Raw genomic sequence first — 17858 nt, 5'->3', positions numbered from 1 at the left:
AGATTATCATTGTTCTGTTTTCGGTACATTTGACAATTAAACACTCTTGACAATTTTCCCTTTCACCACATTGCTCCTGCTGCTCATTGTTCTGCAGAAAAACCCTGAATCTCATCCAAAAGACTGCCTCTTATTCCACCACACACTAAGTCATACTTGCTCCATGCAATCATTCTTGTCTATTGCTCGGTTGTGCAGTTAAAAAAAATAATATTAATATGGTGAAAGCTCATATTATCTTCCAGTTATTCTATTCCCTATCTGTATTTCCTGTTCCTCTGAAAGAGAATACACACATTCATCCCTTATCTCGAGCTGTGCATTAAACTGTTTCAATCCCACTTTACAGAATTCCTTCATTGAACTCAGGTTTTGTTCTGAGGCACAAAACCTGAACGGTCATATCTTTAACCACTAAATGCGAGAAAACAATTTTTACTAAGAGTAGTTGGACTTGGAATTCTTTGCATGCAGGGATGTGGAGACAGAATCATTCTGTTTTTTTCTGAAGGGAATTGGATGGACATAAGTGAGAGCAATTTACAGGTCTATTGGGAAAGAGAAAAATTGGACTCGATGACCTTTATTTTGAGCTGACAACGACTTGAATGACCTCCTCTGCATGAACAGTATGTTGATTTTATACAATAAGCTGTTTGGACAGTACCAAAAAAGGGCATTGAGGAAGAGCATTTTTGACATTGTTTAATTTATGTAATAAATAGAAACTGCAGATGCCGATTTACACCAAAGGAAGACATAAAATGCTGGAGTAACTCAGTGCGTCAGGCAGCATCCTTGGAGAACATGGATTGGTGACATTTTGGGTCAGGAGTGAAATCTGGACTTTTTTTTCCTCAGCATTCCAACACATCTGGTAGCTCAGGAGAGGCACATGGGAAGATTATGCATTATGACACAACTGTGCAGTGCAGAAAGAAATGTGTGCAAATTAAATTAAGTTAGTTGGGTTCCCAAATATTAAAATGTTTCAGCAATGTATTTTACTTTGGTTACTCTTGGAAAAGCATGACAGATAACTCTGCACATAACATGGAATCGATATATATTTTTCCCCTTGCCTCTCTTTATTGTTTGCTTGTTTCCTTAGTTGACATAGTAAACTCAGCCAAATTTGGTATAGGTCCACCACCGATTATCTGCCACCCCTGGTTCCAGAGCCTTGCCGGATTATCTGTTTTTCAAGTGCGCTTTCGTAACTAGTAGTTTTTTCCACCTAAATATCATCAGTTTGAAGAAGGGTCCTGACCCAAAAGGTCGCCTATCCATGTTCCAGCGAAGCTGCTTGACCCGCTCCAGCGCTCTTTTTTATTTTTTTGCAAATCAGCATTAGCAGTTCCATGTCCCAAACCTCAGTCCTGCTCTCGCAACATTAGAGAACTACAACTCCCATCAGGACGCGCGGCGGGCACGCATACTCGCTGGCGTTGGAGCCGGTCGGCGGGAGGAAGTGACACAGGTAAACAGTCGGCGGGGGGTGGGGCGAGGACGGCCGAGTTGCTCCTGACAACGGCGGCTGGAGGGGAGGAAGCAGCGATGTCTGCTCTCAGATACGCGGGGCTGGACGACACCGACAGCGAGGACGAGCTGCCTCCTGGCTGGGAGGAGAGAACCACCAAAGACGGCTGGGTTTACTACGCCAAGTAAGGAAACAAACAAACAAGCAAACAAATAAAGAGAGGCAGTGGGAAAAATGTACATCGATTCCCATGTTATGTGCAGACTTAACTGTCACGCTTTTCCCAGAGCATCCAGAGCAAAATGCATTGCTGAAACTTTTTAAATCTTTGAGAACCCAACTAACTTTATTTAATTTGCTCACATTTCTCTCTGCACTGTATATTTCTGTCATGGTGCACAATGCCATTGCAATGATAGACAATCAAACCAAAAGTATAAGTTATTGGGCCTTATTTACAGGGGATTTTGCACACAGAATTAAGACAATCAGCAATGTTTTCTTCTGGACCCATTTTGCAATATTGCGGAAAAAGGGGATGCATTGGCCTCGTTCCTTGAAAGCAACGTTTTCCAAAGTAAAGCCCTTCACTCTGCGAAGTTCTGAGTATTCATTGTTCATTAGTAATATTTTGTTGTCAGTTACATGTGATTACACGCAATTCCCTTGGTCCTCCACTCCCTGAACTCCATCCACCAAACGAATCTTTAAACGCTCCCTATGCACACACTGAAACTACGTGTGGGTGTATTCCAAATTAGAAACCTCGCACGTTTTTACAATTCCAGTAGAAAGCTTTGACTTTGTCAGACAACCTGAATGAAAATCAAAGTGTCAACTTTTAAATAGTGGCGCACCTAAATGTCACAGCTTTGTTACTACCACGTGATCGACCACACAAACAATTTTGCTTCCCTTCCCAGGTTGCAGAGAGCTGCCATTTCTCACAGAAATCATGTTTGTCAGTTATTACAGTGCATCTGTGTACCCTGCACCATTCACTTTGTTGAGAAGAGAAGAAAGGAACATTATTAAAATGGAGGAAAAAACATGCTGCTAATATTTGCACTGCTGCCTTCAGTATAAATATCATAAGCATTCCAACATCTTATATTTAACTTTCACTTGCTGGTACATTTGTACAGGTTGAACATGGTTTGCTTCCCCAGCAGTCTAAACTCCCAGTTGAGCTAGCCAATTGCTTTGAAATGCAATTCAGCAAAGATACCTTCCTGCTTTTCTAATCTTATGAAAGGCTGATTAGGTTATCTTGGCACTCAAGGGAAACTGATAATGATCATCTCCACTCATCATCATGATTTAATACAAAATTGAAAAATGTTCTTTTAATTAAATGCTAAATTATTATACTTTATTACTTGGCTTCTCGTGCACAATGAAAAGCTTAAGTTTAAAACTGAATATGATTTATTGGTCTGCTTTAAAAACAAGGGTTTTGTGTTTCAGAAAAACAAGGCTAATATAAAATTAGTGATTCCAAGGGACTGAAATACAATAGATCGGAAATCATATAATTGTTTCTAAACTTGGCATTTCTATTTATAAACACTCCAGTTCCTCCTATCATGTCACAAATATTCTGATTGGTGAAATCAATTCTGTTGAGGCATTTGTACCATTAGCAGTGACAACGCAAGTCTTGACCTAGGTGACCTCCAAGGAAGCAACAGTATTTGCTTTCATTTTTGCTTGTCTCCATCAGCTACTTTATTTAAACAACATAAATCAGAAAAAAACACGTTCTTGGATTTACAAACAATAGAAGTACTGAGTTACTCTGAAATGTAACTGCTCAGTGGGTAAGGCTCTCACATGGAGTCATAGTCATGACTCTTCACAAATAAAACAGGCTCTTCACAAATAAGTATTTTTTAATTTTCTAATACAAGTCACCTTATTAACATGATGTTTCTTTTATTTTTCTGATTATATTACATCTGTGGCCTCTATGGAAACTCTCATTGTTTTCTCTACTGTTGGTTCTGTACAATTATGTACTTGATTTATACACGCATGAAAATGGATAAAATTATAAAAGGTCACCAGCTGTGCGTTTTTTAGCGAAAATGCATTTGTTCTATTTCCTGTAATCAAGCTATCGATACAGATGGGGTGAAGAACTGATCTCATAGAGTCAAACAGCACGGAAACAGGACCTTTAGCCCAACTCGTCCACGCTAACCAAAATGCCCTGTCCAAGCTAATTCTGTTTGCCCATGCCTGGCCCATATCCTCTAAACCTTTTTTATACCTGCACCTGTTGAGATGTCTTTTCAATGTTGTTATTATACCTGCTTCAATCATTTCCTCTGTCAGCTTGTCCTATATACTCACCACTCTCTGTATGATAACGTTGTCCTCCAGGTTCCTACTAGATCTCTCATCTTAAAACAATGTCCTCTAGTTATTGATTTCCCCACCCCGGGGAAAAATACTTTGTGCATTCATCCTATCTATTCCCTCTATGATTTTATACACTTCTGTAAGATCATCTTCTGTGCTCCAAGGAATAAGGCCCTTGCCTGCCAAATCTCTCCCATTTATTTGGTCAGGGTCTCGAGTCCTGGCAACATTGTTGTAAATCTTCTTTATATTCTTTCCGACCTAACGCCATTTTTCCTCTAGCAGGTTGAACAAAACTGAATACAATACTCAATAAAGTACGGCCTCACCAATGTCTTGTTCAACTTTAACATATCGCCCCAAATTCTATATGCAATTCTCTGACCGATGAAGGCCACCATGCAAAAAGCCTTCTTCACTGACCTGTCCACCTGCGATGTCGCATTAAGGGAACTATGAACTCCTTGATTACTCTTGTTTACAACACACCTCAGGGCCTTACCATTCACTGTAAAGATCTTGCCCTGGTTTGACCTCTCAGACTGCAACATCTCACTCTTATTAAATTCCATTAGCCATTCCTTGCCCAGTTGTACCAGATCATGCAATGATTCTTGATAACTATCTTCACTGTCTATGACACCACCTATATTAGTGTCATCTGCTGACTTACTAATCATGCCTTGTACATTCTCATCCAAATAGTTGATATAGATGATGAACTGCAAAGAGCCCAGCAGCGATCCCTGAGGCATTTTATGTGTTAACAAAATGTGATACAATTTGCACAATCAGAACCATTCCAATGGTTTATATAATGCTTTCAAGCTTTAAAGGGAATTATTTTTTCCTTTTTTAGGCTGAGGCTGCCCTTGAATTGTAACCAGTGCTATTTTTATTCACTAGGTCATTTAATTCTCAGTAAATGGATATTGATTTTTATTATTTATGAATTCAAATTTAGCTGCATACTATAATTACAGAGACTGGATCGTGCATGATATTTTTGGGCCCTGTATTGTACAAATTTTGAAAATGTATTTAAATTTTGATTGGATGAGGATGGAAGTTGAATTTTTTTGTTGTTACATCTGTTCCCTATTGTCACTTTCTAATTCCAATTCAAAATTGAAGAATGGCAATGGCCAGGATAGTTAACTGAATTCTAATTCACTTTGGCTCGTTGGAATGATATATAGAAAAATGAAGTAATGATAATAGAGCAGCACAAAATGGATACAAATGGGTAAGCTGGCAGGTTTAGGGAACCCTGGTTGATGAGGCATATTGAGACTCTCATCAGAAGAAAAAAAGAATCGTGTCAGGTATAGGCCGCTGAGATCAGATGAATCTCTCGTGAAATGCAGGAGTATAATAATGAGGGAAATCAGGAGGGCACTAAGGGGAATAGAGATATCTTTGGTGGACAATATTAAGGAAAATCTTTAAAAATTCCACAGGTACATTGAGAGAAAAAGGGTTAAAAGGGAGTAAGTAGGGCTCCTTAAAGATCAATGTTGGCAGGGATGATTTAAGTCGAAAGTGTGGCGCGTTGAAAAAGCCCGAAATGAAGGCGAGGAGCCGGGTATTTCGGGAGCGATGTATTTATTACGTTCTCTAGACCAGTTGAGTCTGCCAGCGAGTGATCGCGCCTAAAACCCCGTCCTTTATACCCATAGCTAAGGGCCGCCCCCCTGGACAGGTCAATTCCCGTGCCGAGGGGTCGGTAGTGGTATGGCCCGACCCTTGGGAGCTGCCACAGGACCCCCCCCCCCCAGAACCGGAGGCACGAAACGACTGGCGGTCGCACAATCCGACCGGACCGCCTACGAAAATTGGCCGACAGAGGGGCCGGCGGAGGCACAGTTGGAGGGACAGGTGGAGGGACCCGCAAAGGGGGGCGACCTCGCGGCCGAGGCTGGGCAACCCACACCGGTTGGTCGATGTCCAAGTGGGCTGGGTTTAAGCGGTCAATTGACACGGCCTCCAGCCGGCCCCCCATGTCCAAGACAAAGGTTGTCTGTCCGTGCTCTAACACCCGGTACGGGCCCTCATATGGCCTCTGGAGCGGTGGGCGTCACGGCGCAGGAACACATAGGCGCAGTCCCGGAGGGCCGATGGCACGTGCAGGCGGTATGTCCCATGGTGGGACGTCGGCACGGGTGCGAGCTTGCCAACTCGCTCGCGAAGGCGCTGTAGGGCGGACGAGGGCGGTTCCTCCTACCCCGGCGACGAGGGCACGAACTCTCCGGGCACCATGAGCGGCGACCCGTACACGAGCTCCGCTGAAGATAAGGCCAGGTCCTCCTTAGGCGCCGTCCGGATGCCCAGCAAGACCCATGGTAGTGCGTCCATCCAGTCCGGGCCGGAGAGTCGCGCCTTCAGCTGCCGGTGGAACCTCTCCACCGGGTGATAGGCCGTGGTGTGGTGCAGCCGCACGCCCAACAGGTGAGCCATGGCCGACCACAGCTCAGAGGTGAACTGTGGCCCCCGGTCCGACGAGATGTCCACCGGCACCCCAAAGCGAGCAATCCAGTGCGCAGCTAATGCACGAGCGCATGTAGCTGTGGCTGTGTCGACAACAGTATGGCCTCCGGCCACCGTGTCAAGCGGTCCACCACCGTGAGGAGGTGGGTGATGTCCCGGGACGGCGGAAGAGGGCCCACAATGTCCACGTGCAGGTGGTCGAAACGCCGGCGGGGTAGACCGATTTCCTGGAGTGCCTCCCGGACGTGGCGTTGGATCTTCGCCGTCTGGCACGGAATGCAGGTGCGGGCCCAGTGGCCAACCTGCTTGCACAGACCGTGCCACATGAACCGCGCAACTACCAGCGCCGTTGTCACCCGGATGGATGGGTGAGCCAGCCCGTGGACCACGTCGAAAACCCTCCGGCGCCAGGCGGCAGGGACGATGGGGTGCGGCTGACCTGACGACACATCGCACAGTATCGTCGCTCCTCCGGGGCCGAGGGGGACATCCTCAAGGCGGAGGCCAGGGATGGCAGTCCGGTAGGCGGGCATCTTCCCGTCTGTTAGCTGGGCCTCCGCCAGGGCAGAATGATCAATGCCGGCACCACTTCAAAAACGGCATCGACTGCGGGGCGAGACAACGCGTCGGCCACCCGGTTTTCCTTCCTCTCGACGAAGCGAATGGAGGTGGTGTACTCTGAAATATATGCCAATTGGTGCTGCTGTCGGGCGGACCACGGGTCGGAAACCTTTGCCAAGGCGAACGTGAGCGGCTTGTGGTCCGTGTTCGCGGTGAATGGGGCGGCACTCCAGGAAACAGCGAAAGTGGCGCACCGCCAGGTACAGTGCTCGCGGTCGAATGCGCTGTATTTCCTTTGGGCGTTGTTGAGGTGCCGGCTGAAGAAGGCCAGGGGGCGCCAACCCCGTCCGTCAGTTGCTCCAACACGGCATCAATCGCTGACTCTGAGGCGTCCACCGTAAGGGCTGTCGGGGCATCCTCCCGTGGGTGAACCAGCAGCACAGCCCGAGCCAGGGCCTCCTTCGCACCATCAAAGGCTGTTACTGCCTCGTCGGTCCACACGACATCCTTGCGCATCCCCGCCAGCAGCTCGTATAGCAGCCGCATGATGTAGGCCGCGGATTGCAGAAACCGGTGATAAAAAGCCACCATGCCAACGAACTCCTGCAGGCCACGCACCGAGGATGGACCGGGAAACTGGCGGGTGGCGTCGACTTTGTCCGGCAGGGGAACCACGCCCTATGAAGTCGCTCGGTGGCCGAGAAAGTCAATCGTAGTCACACCAAAGCGGCACTTGGCGAGGTTGATAGCCAATCCGTGCTCGCTGAGCCGCTGAAAGAGCTGCCGGAGGTGGGCACAGTGCTCCTGCCGCGAGCGGCTGGCTACCAAGATGTCGTCGAGGTAGACGAATAGGAAATCAAGCCCGCGACACACGCCCTCCATCAACCGTTGGAATGCCTGCGCTGCGTTCTTAAGGCCGAACGGCATTCGTACGAACTCGTACAATCCAAACGGCGTGATGATTGCCATCTTGGGCACATCCTCCGGGTGGACCGGGATCTGGTTGTAGCCCCGCACCAGATCCACCTTTGAGAATATTGTAGCCCCGGCCAAATGGGCGTTGAAGTCCTTGGATGTGGGGCACGGGGTATCGGTCCACGGCTGTAGCGACATTCAGCCGCCGATAATCCCCGCAAGATTTCCAGCCCCCGTTTGTCTTGGGGACCATGTGGAGTCGGGACGCCCATGGGCTGTTGGAAGGGCGGACGATCCCCAAGGACTCCATCGTGCGGAACTCCTGCCGTGCCAGACGTAGCTTATCGGGCGGCAGTCAGCGTGCTCGTGCGTGGAGGGGTGGGCCGGTAGTTATAATGAAATGGACCACCCCATGCTTGGGGGTCGTCGACTGGAATTGCGGGGTCATGATTTCCGGGAACTCTGCCAGAACCAGAGCCAAATAGGAGTCCACAGACGACAGCGGGCGTGCAACGGGCTCAACCAGACGCAACGCAATGGGCTCCATCGTGGCGGCCTGGACCAAGCGCTGCTGCCTGACGTCCACCAGGAGAGAATGAGCCCGCAGAAAGTCGGCCCCGAGCAACAGCTGGGAGACGTCGGGGATTGTGAACTGCCACGTGAAATGGCAGGAGCCGAAAATGATGTTAACCGTGCGGACCCCATAAGTACGGATGTGGCTTCCGTTTGCAGCGGTGAGGACGGGCCCCCGCCTCCCGGAACGAATGTCCACCAGCGAAGGGGGCAGGACGCTCAGGTCCGCCCCGGTGTCCACGCGGAAGCGGCCCCCGGAGCGCCGATCCCAGGCGAGGAGGCGGTGAATCTGGCCGGCCGCCGCGGGGACTATTGGCAGCCGGCCCCGGCCTTTCCCGGGAACGTGCACGGCTGGCGGCATTGTCGGGCTGCAGCACTCCAGCCCTGGTGGTAATAGCACCAGTGCCTCCTGCTGGTGCTGGCTGGAGCCTGCAGGTGCAGGACCCGCAACGGCCATGGGGGGCGATCTCACAGGCCTCCGGGGAGCAGCTGTCACTCCTTCCACAGCTCCCCCGCCTGACCGGAGGAAATCGGGCGCTGCCTGGGTGACGATCAGCAAGCTGACGTCATTCCGTCGTGCCATCCACAGCGCGTCCGCGCGCCTGCCGAGGGCTCGTGTGTCGTCGAACGAGGCGTCTGTGAGCTGCAGGCGGATGTCTGCCGGCAGCAGGTGCAGGTAGGTGCACTCGAACATCAGGCACGGCCTGTGCCCATCAAGCAGCGTGACCATCTCATTGAGGAAGCTTGATGGGCGCTGGTCGCCTAGGCCTGGCATGTGGAGGAGCCTTTTAGCCCGTTCCATCCTGGTAAGTCCATAAGTTTGGAGCAGCAGCTCCTTAAGGGCTTTATACCTATCGTGGGTTGGGAGGCCCTCGAGGAACTCTGTGACCTCTTTGGCCGTGTCCTGGTCAAGGGCTCCCACCAGGTGGGAAAAGCGGGTGTCGTCCGTCGTGATTCCCTGCAGCTGGAACTGAGCCTCCGCTGGGTGGTCCAGAATGTTGGCAGTTTGATGGAAACCGCGTCGACAGATGTGGCCTGGTCGGCCTGTGTGGCAGACGAACGGTCGGCTTTCCATTTTGAGTCCATTATGTCAGCAATGGACCGTCAGGGGCCACCAATTGTGGTGCATCGAAAAAGCCCGAAATAAAGGCGAGGAGCCGGGTATTTCGGGAGCGATGTGTTTATTACGTTCTCTAGACCAGTCGAGTCTGCCAGAGAGTGATCGCGCCTAAAACCCCGTCCGTTATACCCGTAGCTAAGGGCCGTCCCCCTGGACCGGTCCATTCCTGTGCTGAGGGGTCGGTAGTGGTATGGCCCGACCCTTGGGAGCCGCCACAAAAGGCTTGCTTCTGTGCCATTTGACTCTATAACTTTATAGACAAATTACAAAAAAGAAATGTTGCTCTTTCAGGGTGGCACCAAGCCGAGCAGAGTAGGAAATACAGACTTGCTTGCTTTGTGGGGAGTTATTTGATCTCAGTTTAACATTGGTTGAGCTGCATATTTGCTATTAAACTGTAGGGGTTTGCAGAAGGGAAACTGCCATTTGGAATTCCAACCAGCTGAACCCTTGCTGTTAAGAATGTGCATGTGTATATAGAAAGGTTAAGCAGAAATCACAAAAGAGCAAATTATGAAGCTACTCAAATAAAGTATCTTCAAAGCAATCAAAATAACAGCACAAACAGCTGTAACGGTCCTCTGGAGAGGAAATATGGATTATATCTGACTCATCTTATTTCATGGTTCATTCCAATTGCACTGTGGACATGAAATTCCATTACTGTCATGAGAGTCATTCACCTGATCATGACACTGGCGGACTGTTGGGCATGCCTCAACGGGACCAACCAAAAAGATAGAGTGACTTGTCTGGAATAAGACTTAGAAATTGTTCATTATTTCCTAATGTCTAGAGTAAAAATTATTGTCTGATACAACCAAAAATGTAAACTTTGGTTGATTTTTATTTCCTTAAATGTAGTTGAGCATTTGCAATGTAAATGCACTCAGTCTTCATTATCCACTAATTTTCTATCCAGGAATCTGTGCTCTTGAGATCAGTCCTAGTCTGAATCTTGATTTTTTTCTAACAGATGTATCAATATGTACATGTATACTTTGAGAAACCAGTCATTATCTGTACAAATACTTTGAGAGGTGCCAGACCACTTGTGTTAAGTGGCTCCCTGCGATGCACTGTTCTGATAGAGAGTGGTCTTTGTTTACACAACATATGATTTCAAAACATTACATTCTATTTAAGTTTCACTGGAAGTGGTTTGTTGACTAACATCATTTCCAATGAATTATTTAAATATTTAACATGTGTTAATGCTTTTATACTTACAGAGCATGTTAATGTTTATTTGGGGAATGTGTTCGATACATAGGAGAGGGTCTTATATCTATATATTTTATTATCTGTAGGATGTGCCTCGAACCCTTGTGAATAACAAGGATTTTGTGCAAAATACTTATTGGAACAAATAAATAAGAGTAGGGCAAGCCTGCCCCAGTGTTCACTAAGATCACAGCTGATCAAAACTTGGCTGTTCATCACAACGTAAGAGCACAAGAAAATAGAAGCAGGACTAGGGGTCCTTGCTTCAATAATGCTGCAGATGAAAATCTGCCTGTCTCAGCTCTGTGCAGTCTGATAATCAGTTCTCTGGGATAGAGAATTCCAGAGATTCATGACCTTTGAGAAAAACATTTCCTCCTCATCTGTCTTTCTTTGTAATCACCGTGCACTTGCATTGGCAATTTGACGAGTACATACTTTGCTTATTGAACTTTAACTCTTCTTATCAATATTACGTTAATAATATATAAATAGATCAGCTCTGACTATCTCACTGACTGTTGGAGTAAGAAATAAACTGAAATATGGCAAAGCATTAGGCAACACGGTTTAGAATTTACAGTACAATTTGATTGCAATCACAATATTTCTGTTGTCAACTGTGTATTAACTGTTTTCTAAATAATTCCCAATAATGTTTTTTTGCCTTGCCCTCTTTATAATATTGAGTTAAATTTGGAGCTGAATTGCCGTAGCAATGTACAACTCACGCCATGAATTATTATTTGTTAGAAATCCTCCTTGTCTAAAGAGAAGAGGCTTATTTTAATCTTGTACATTAGTAGCTTATTGTTTCTGTAAAATGATTACAATTGTGAAGCAATAACCAGTGAAAGAAAGAAACCAAATGAGTTTAAGAGTGGTGACCAGAAACTTTAATGATGATCCATGTTTTGAAAAGAGCCATAACGAAAGATAGATAATCAGAGGAAGAGGAAAGGGGTGAAACAATTTTGCAATTGAAGCCCAAAAGGGAACACTGATGATGGAATTAAGACTCGGGTCAGAGATGTAAATATTTCCCGGGGGCCTCTCCCCTCACGTGTATCCGCCTATCACTTGGCCAGACTTTGTCCTGCCCCATCTTTCTTCCAGCTTCCCCCTCCCCCTCCCCCTCCCTCTCCCCCTCCCTCTCCCCATCCAATCCCAATCAGTCTGAAGAAGGACGCCTCAGCAAAGGAGCCAGCATATTCAAGGACCAGTTGCACCGCAGTCACTCCTTCTCCTCCCCTCTCCCATCAGGCAGGTGATCCAGAAGTTTGAAAATGTCTATCTCCTGATTCAGGAACATTTTCTTCCCACTGTTGTCAGGTGCCTAGTCAGTTTTCCCATCAGCATGAGTGCAGTTCTGACCTCCATCTACCTCATTGGAGACCTTTGAACTTTCTTCAATCAAACTTTATCGGACTTCGATGGTATATCTTTGTATTAAATGTTATACTCTTTATTCTTTATCTGTTCACTACGGACAGCTGGCTTGATTGTATTCACGTGTAGTTTTTTATTTGATGGGATAGCACACAAACAAATGCTTTTCACTGTATCTCGGTACACATGACAATAATAAATTAAACTAAACTATCCATGTTTTCCAAAAATACTGCCTGACCCACTGAGTTGTTCCAGCATTTGTACTTTTTTTGTAAACCAGCATCTGCAATTCCTTGTGTCTCTATTCAGTTACTCATTGCTTTATAGGAAAAAGAAAAGGAGGTGATTCATTTATGCATAGATTAGAAGGGCCGAATATCCTCTCTTATTTGAAAATATGAACATTGTAACCTATTTTAAAATTTAAAAAATCAACTTTTTTTCTATACGATATCCAGGTGACACACATGGATTTTAAAAAAATTATTTGGAGGATATAACTTTCACTTAGAATAGAAAAAAACCTACCTAAATATTTAATTACAACTTGTGGATTTCCTATTGAAAATATGATATTTCAAGTTTCAGGTCAAAGCTTTTTCTGTTTTTGGATTTCCAGCAATAGCAGTTTCTTTATTTTCATGTTTAGCTATATGTGGATTTTCTTGGATTAGTTTGCATAATTCATTTAAAGTAGGCTATGGAGCATTGACAGCTATGAGTGCAGATTCCTTGTATGACAATAACGTTTAAGGGTGCTCAACTATCACTTACTGGAATGAAAGAGTCATACAGCATAGAAATAGGCTCTTTTGCCCAACTCATCCATGTTGACCAAAATGCTCGTTCTATTTGCCTGTATTTTACCTATATACCCCTCTAAACATTTTGTACCTGTGCAAATGTATTTTAAATGTTGTTATTGTACCTGCCTCAACCATATCATCTTGAAACTCATTCCATATATGTACCACACACTTTGTGGAAAAAGTTGTCCATCTGTTTCCTTTTAAATCTTTCCCCGCTCACCTTAAACTTATGCTCTCTTGTTCTCGATTCCCCAACCCTGGGGGAAAAAAATCATTCACCCTGTCAGTGCCCCTCATGATTTTATATAGCTTCATAAGATCACTTCTCAATCTCCCACACTCTAAGGAATAATGTCCGAGCCTGCCCAACGTTTGATAACTCGGACCTCAAGTCCTGGCAGCATCCTTGTAAATCTTCTCTGCACTCTTTCCATCTTAGAAAAACAGAAGAACATAGAAAAATAGGTGCAGGAGTCAGCCCTTTGAGCTAGCACCGCCATTCAATATGATCATGGCTGATCAATATGATCTTAATGGTATCCTTCCTATGGCAGGATGACCAAAACAGTCCTGCAAATGCGGCCTCGGACGTCTTGGACACGTCTTGGACAGCTGCATCATAACTTCCCAGCTTCTATTCTCAATGTTTTGACTGATGATTGCTGGCGTACCAAACGCCTTCTTTGCTACCTTCTCTTCCTACGACACCCCTCGAGCTTATTGTAGAAATATCTGAGGTGAGCCAAACATTTCTTAGTGCAGAAGATTGGAACTTGTGTAAAATGTTTCAAAGCTGTCATCAGCTTGACTATTGTGCACAGTTCTGGTTACACCGTAAAAATGTGGTAACAATAATCAGTGCAGAAGAGATTTACCAGGATGTTGCCTGGAATGGTGGGCTGTATTTATGAAAGATTAGATAGGCTGGTTTTATTCTCACTGGAACATAAAAGGCTGAGCAGTGACTTTATAAAGGTTACAAAATAATGAGGGACATGGATAGATTCGATAGTCTGAGACTTCGTGTAAAGTGAAAGGGGAGAAATGTAAAGCATATTTGAGAGCTTTTCACGCAGAGTGATGGTCATCTGGAATAAGCTGCCAAAGGACATGGTAGAGGTAGATACAATTGCAATGTTTAAAAAGCATTGCACGTATTCAGGTAGAAATAATGTAAAGGGATATGGGATTAACATAGACACGGGCGAGGTGATCTGAAAGGGATTGTTTCTGTGCTGTATGATTCCATGAACTTGTAGAAAACAATTGGAACACGTTTTTGTAAGGTTATGTCGAAAGTGATTTTGTTTTGATTTGGGGAATTAATATGGTTGTCTCGCTATTGGAGAAGTCAAAATTAGATTGGATGATCGCTTTGAGGAGTACTTGCCTTTGGTCTCCAGCAGTGCCCCTGAGGTTCCAGTTGCCTGCAGTTTAATTCACCAACACACTCCAACAATCTGTACCCCTTCATCACTGTTACACAGAGGCCCATGTGTTGAACCCCACCTCATCTTCAGTCTGTGCAAAACACAGTCTGCCAGACTCTATCAAATTCTCTAACTTTAGATAGATTACTCTTTCTTTGTAGCAGAATAGGCCATTTCAGTCTGTAATCATACTGGCTCGATATTTCTTATTCTATTTATACAGTCCAGTCTACTGAGCATGTCGCATAACCTCACCATTTTCATACTAATGCATAGACCGAGAAGCTTAAAGTATTGGCCACTAGCCCCATTATGTTCGCTAGATTTTCCCAATCAGTGATATTCCCTTTGTTCAACACATCCCTCCCCCACATTCTCTCCAACTCAAAACCAACATTGTTTTTTCGTCTTTTTTCCACAGTTCTGAAGAAGGGTTCCATACTCAAAATCAATCATTTCTCCTTCCATTGATACTGCCTGACCTGTGAAGTGTTTTTAGCATTTTCTGTTTCTTTTTAGATTTCCATCATCAACAGTTTTTTGATTTTTCATTTATCATATCATATCATATCATATATATACAGCCGGAAACAGGCCTTTTCGGCCCACCAAGTCCGTGCCGCCCAGCGATCCCCGTACATTAACACTATCCTACACCCACTAGGGACAATTTTTACATTTACCCAGCCAATTAACCTACATACCTGTACGTCTTTGGAGTGTGGGAGGAAACCGAAGATCTCGGAGAAAACCCAGGCAGGTCACGGGGAGAACGTACAAACTCCTTACAGTGCAGCACCCGTAGTCAGGATCGAACCTGAGTCTCCGGCGCTGCATTCGCTGTAAAGCAGCAACTCTACCGCTGCGCTACCGTAGTAGGGAGGGTTTAGTAGGGAGGGTTATACTTTGACAAAGAACAGAAAGGGTATTCATTCCTTGAAACACAATCTTGAGTGTTCCGTTTTCGTGTATTTTTACCGCATGGCAAATTATTTTCTTTAAGAAGTTTTCCAGTTCTATTTTAGAAGCACTGATTGATTGTTTCCACCAACCCGACAAGGCAGTGATTTCCACGCCAGTGCTAATCTTCACATTGACATAAGTTTTTTTCCCCTTTTATCTATTGCCCATAATGCTAAATCTGTCCTGGCAGTTGAAACATCTATTTTCAGGATACACACAAAGTGAATCGAGGGTCCAATCAAGTAAATCCGTAGTGGTTTTTCTGAATTTGAGACAGTTATGCTTGTGCTTTATGGCATGTGGGAAGCATTCTAGTAATATTATTGGGTATAATGGACCAAAGATAAATCAGTATATACTTATAATCAGGCAGAAAATTGAAATTCTACAGAACTTAGACAAGAGTGAGTTATTGTGCAACTTGACACATCTACAATGTTGGTGTTGGCAATTAGGGTTGCATGTAATATGAAGAGGCAATGCAAAAAGCTGTTTAAACTCTTCTGTGAAGAATGTTCCAAATAAGGCCATTGCTAAGCACAAGACCAAATCAGCCAGCTTTGATGTGCCCTGTAAGAACGGTTTAAGCAGCATTACAGTGAAAATGTACACGTTTCTGGACTGCTGTTATGTCAAGACAACAATTAGTTTTATCAAGAGTGATAATTTATTAAGTCTGGCATTTACATAAAAATCCAAGTCTAGCAGGGCCTCCACTACTTTAAATCGAATGGTGAGAGATTGACTGCAGGCAAAGAGGACACAGGAATGTATTGATTTATTTAGACCGTTAATGACTGATTAAGATTTTAATCCTTTGTGAATTTATAATGTAGAGGAGGTGACCCTTTTGTGTTGCATTCTGAGGACAATGCTTTTGACAGGAGAAGAACAGATAATGTTCAGCGTAAAGTAAACCAAGGATGGAGTGACTGCCTTTATATGTGCAAACACACCTGGCACACAAAACAGAAACTTTTGGTGATCACTGAGAATGATCACCTTTGAGTGCTGACGGTATTTGTTATGCGTTATGAAAACATAACAAGAAAAAAGGTGGGCAGGATCACCAAGTCCACTGATCGATTGTTAGTCATTTTGTGGTAGATGCTTGGAACTATTATGAGGTGGAGCTGCTGGAAAATTGTTGGTTTGTCCTCATTCTGCACAATTGTTCTGTGCACCCAGTTGCTAGTGCGCTGTGACCTGTAAATGTTTTGTCCTCCCTACTTTACTTCACTGATTAAGCTGATGAACCAAAGGATGATTCACAGTATGAAATCAACTGGGCAAACGAATTATGTTGCCTGATTAGTTCTGTTCATTTGCTGTTGAGATTGATAGACTTAAAAAACAGATCACAATCAGTGTAGGCATTTTACAGCCTTGGAATCAGTGACACAGGCAATATTGAATAATACTTGGCATAATTTACAATATTGCTCAACAATTTCTTACCTTAAGTGCAAATGAATTTGTGGTAACATATTAACACGGGTAACATATTAACACAGTGTTTAAAGGGAAAAAAACAATCAGTTTAAAAATAATAGACATTAGATCGGATCTTTGTTAGTACTGGATCATTGATGGGTCCTGTGCATTTTATACTGTTTTAATCACCAACATTTGGGAGATTTGAGTAACACTTGGAAGAAGCATTGAAAATAACAATGTGATATGATGAACTCTGTTTGGGATCTTCATTGCCCAAGGGTGGATTTGCAGCACTATTACTGACTGAACCAAGTGAGTCCTATAGTGTACAGCAAGCAGACTAGGTTCTGTGGAAGGTAGTGAGTGAACTGTCACCAGGGATAAATCTGCTTGGCCATGTCCTTATCAATCTACATGTCGCAGGTGCACCTTCCCATCGTAGCATTGGTAAAAATGAGACTGCATAGTCCTTGTGAAGACAAAGTCCCATCTCCTGGCAGGGGACAACCCCATCATGTTTTGTGCCCCAACATTTGTGCTAAATGAGATAAAGTCAGAACAGGGAATCCATGAAGTATTGTAGATCATTATGAACAGCAGGAATATATGTTGTACACTGTATTGTAATGGCCGGTATATATTTGTTGAGTGCGTGTATATATATATATGTAGTTCCATCCCAAAAACTTTGCCCTATCTCCATCACTTCGATTCAGATGGTCCTCTGGTACTCTTTCAGCATAACCATTAGACAATAGGTGCAGGAGCAGGCCATTCGGCCCTTCGAACCAGCACCACCATTCAATGTGATCATGGCTGATCATTCTCAATCAGTACCCTGTTCCTGCCTTCTCCCCGTACCCCCTGACTCCGCTATCCTTAAGAGCTCTATCTAGCTCTCTCTTGAATGCATTCAGAGAATTGGCCTCCACTGCCTTCTGAGGCAGAGAGTTCCACAGATTTACAACTCTGACTGAAAATGTTTTTCCTCATCTCAGTTCTAAATGGCCCACCCCTTATTGTAAATGTCGACAACGTTTAACAAGCTGCTTCGAATATCCGCTTGGGTATTGCTCCAGAAATCGTAAGCGATCTCTGTCACT

At 44.8% G+C, this 17858-nt stretch overlaps 1 protein-coding gene across 2 annotated transcripts in view; it reads left to right on the top strand.

Annotated features, from left to right (window-relative positions):
• Nucleotides 1-1523: 1523 nt before the first annotated feature.
• Nucleotides 1524-17858, top strand: part of wwox (WW domain containing oxidoreductase) — an 881881-nt gene continuing 865546 nt past the window's right edge. For both annotated transcript variants that reach the window (XM_078401744.1, XM_078401743.1), the window contains exon 1: nucleotides 1524-1664. In XM_078401744.1, the coding sequence (XP_078257870.1) occupies nucleotides 1558-1664 (107 nt within the window). In that variant the 5' untranslated portion in view covers nucleotides 1524-1557. The remainder of the gene's footprint in view (nucleotides 1665-17858) is intronic.

The sequence above is a fragment of the Rhinoraja longicauda genome, chromosome 6, assembly GCF_053455715.1.
Source record: "Rhinoraja longicauda isolate Sanriku21f chromosome 6, sRhiLon1.1, whole genome shotgun sequence".
Taxonomy (NCBI): domain Eukaryota; kingdom Metazoa; phylum Chordata; class Chondrichthyes; order Rajiformes; family Arhynchobatidae; genus Rhinoraja; species Rhinoraja longicauda.
The sequence above is the reverse complement of the archived record's forward strand: the minus strand, read 5'-3'. Positions and strand labels throughout refer to the sequence as shown.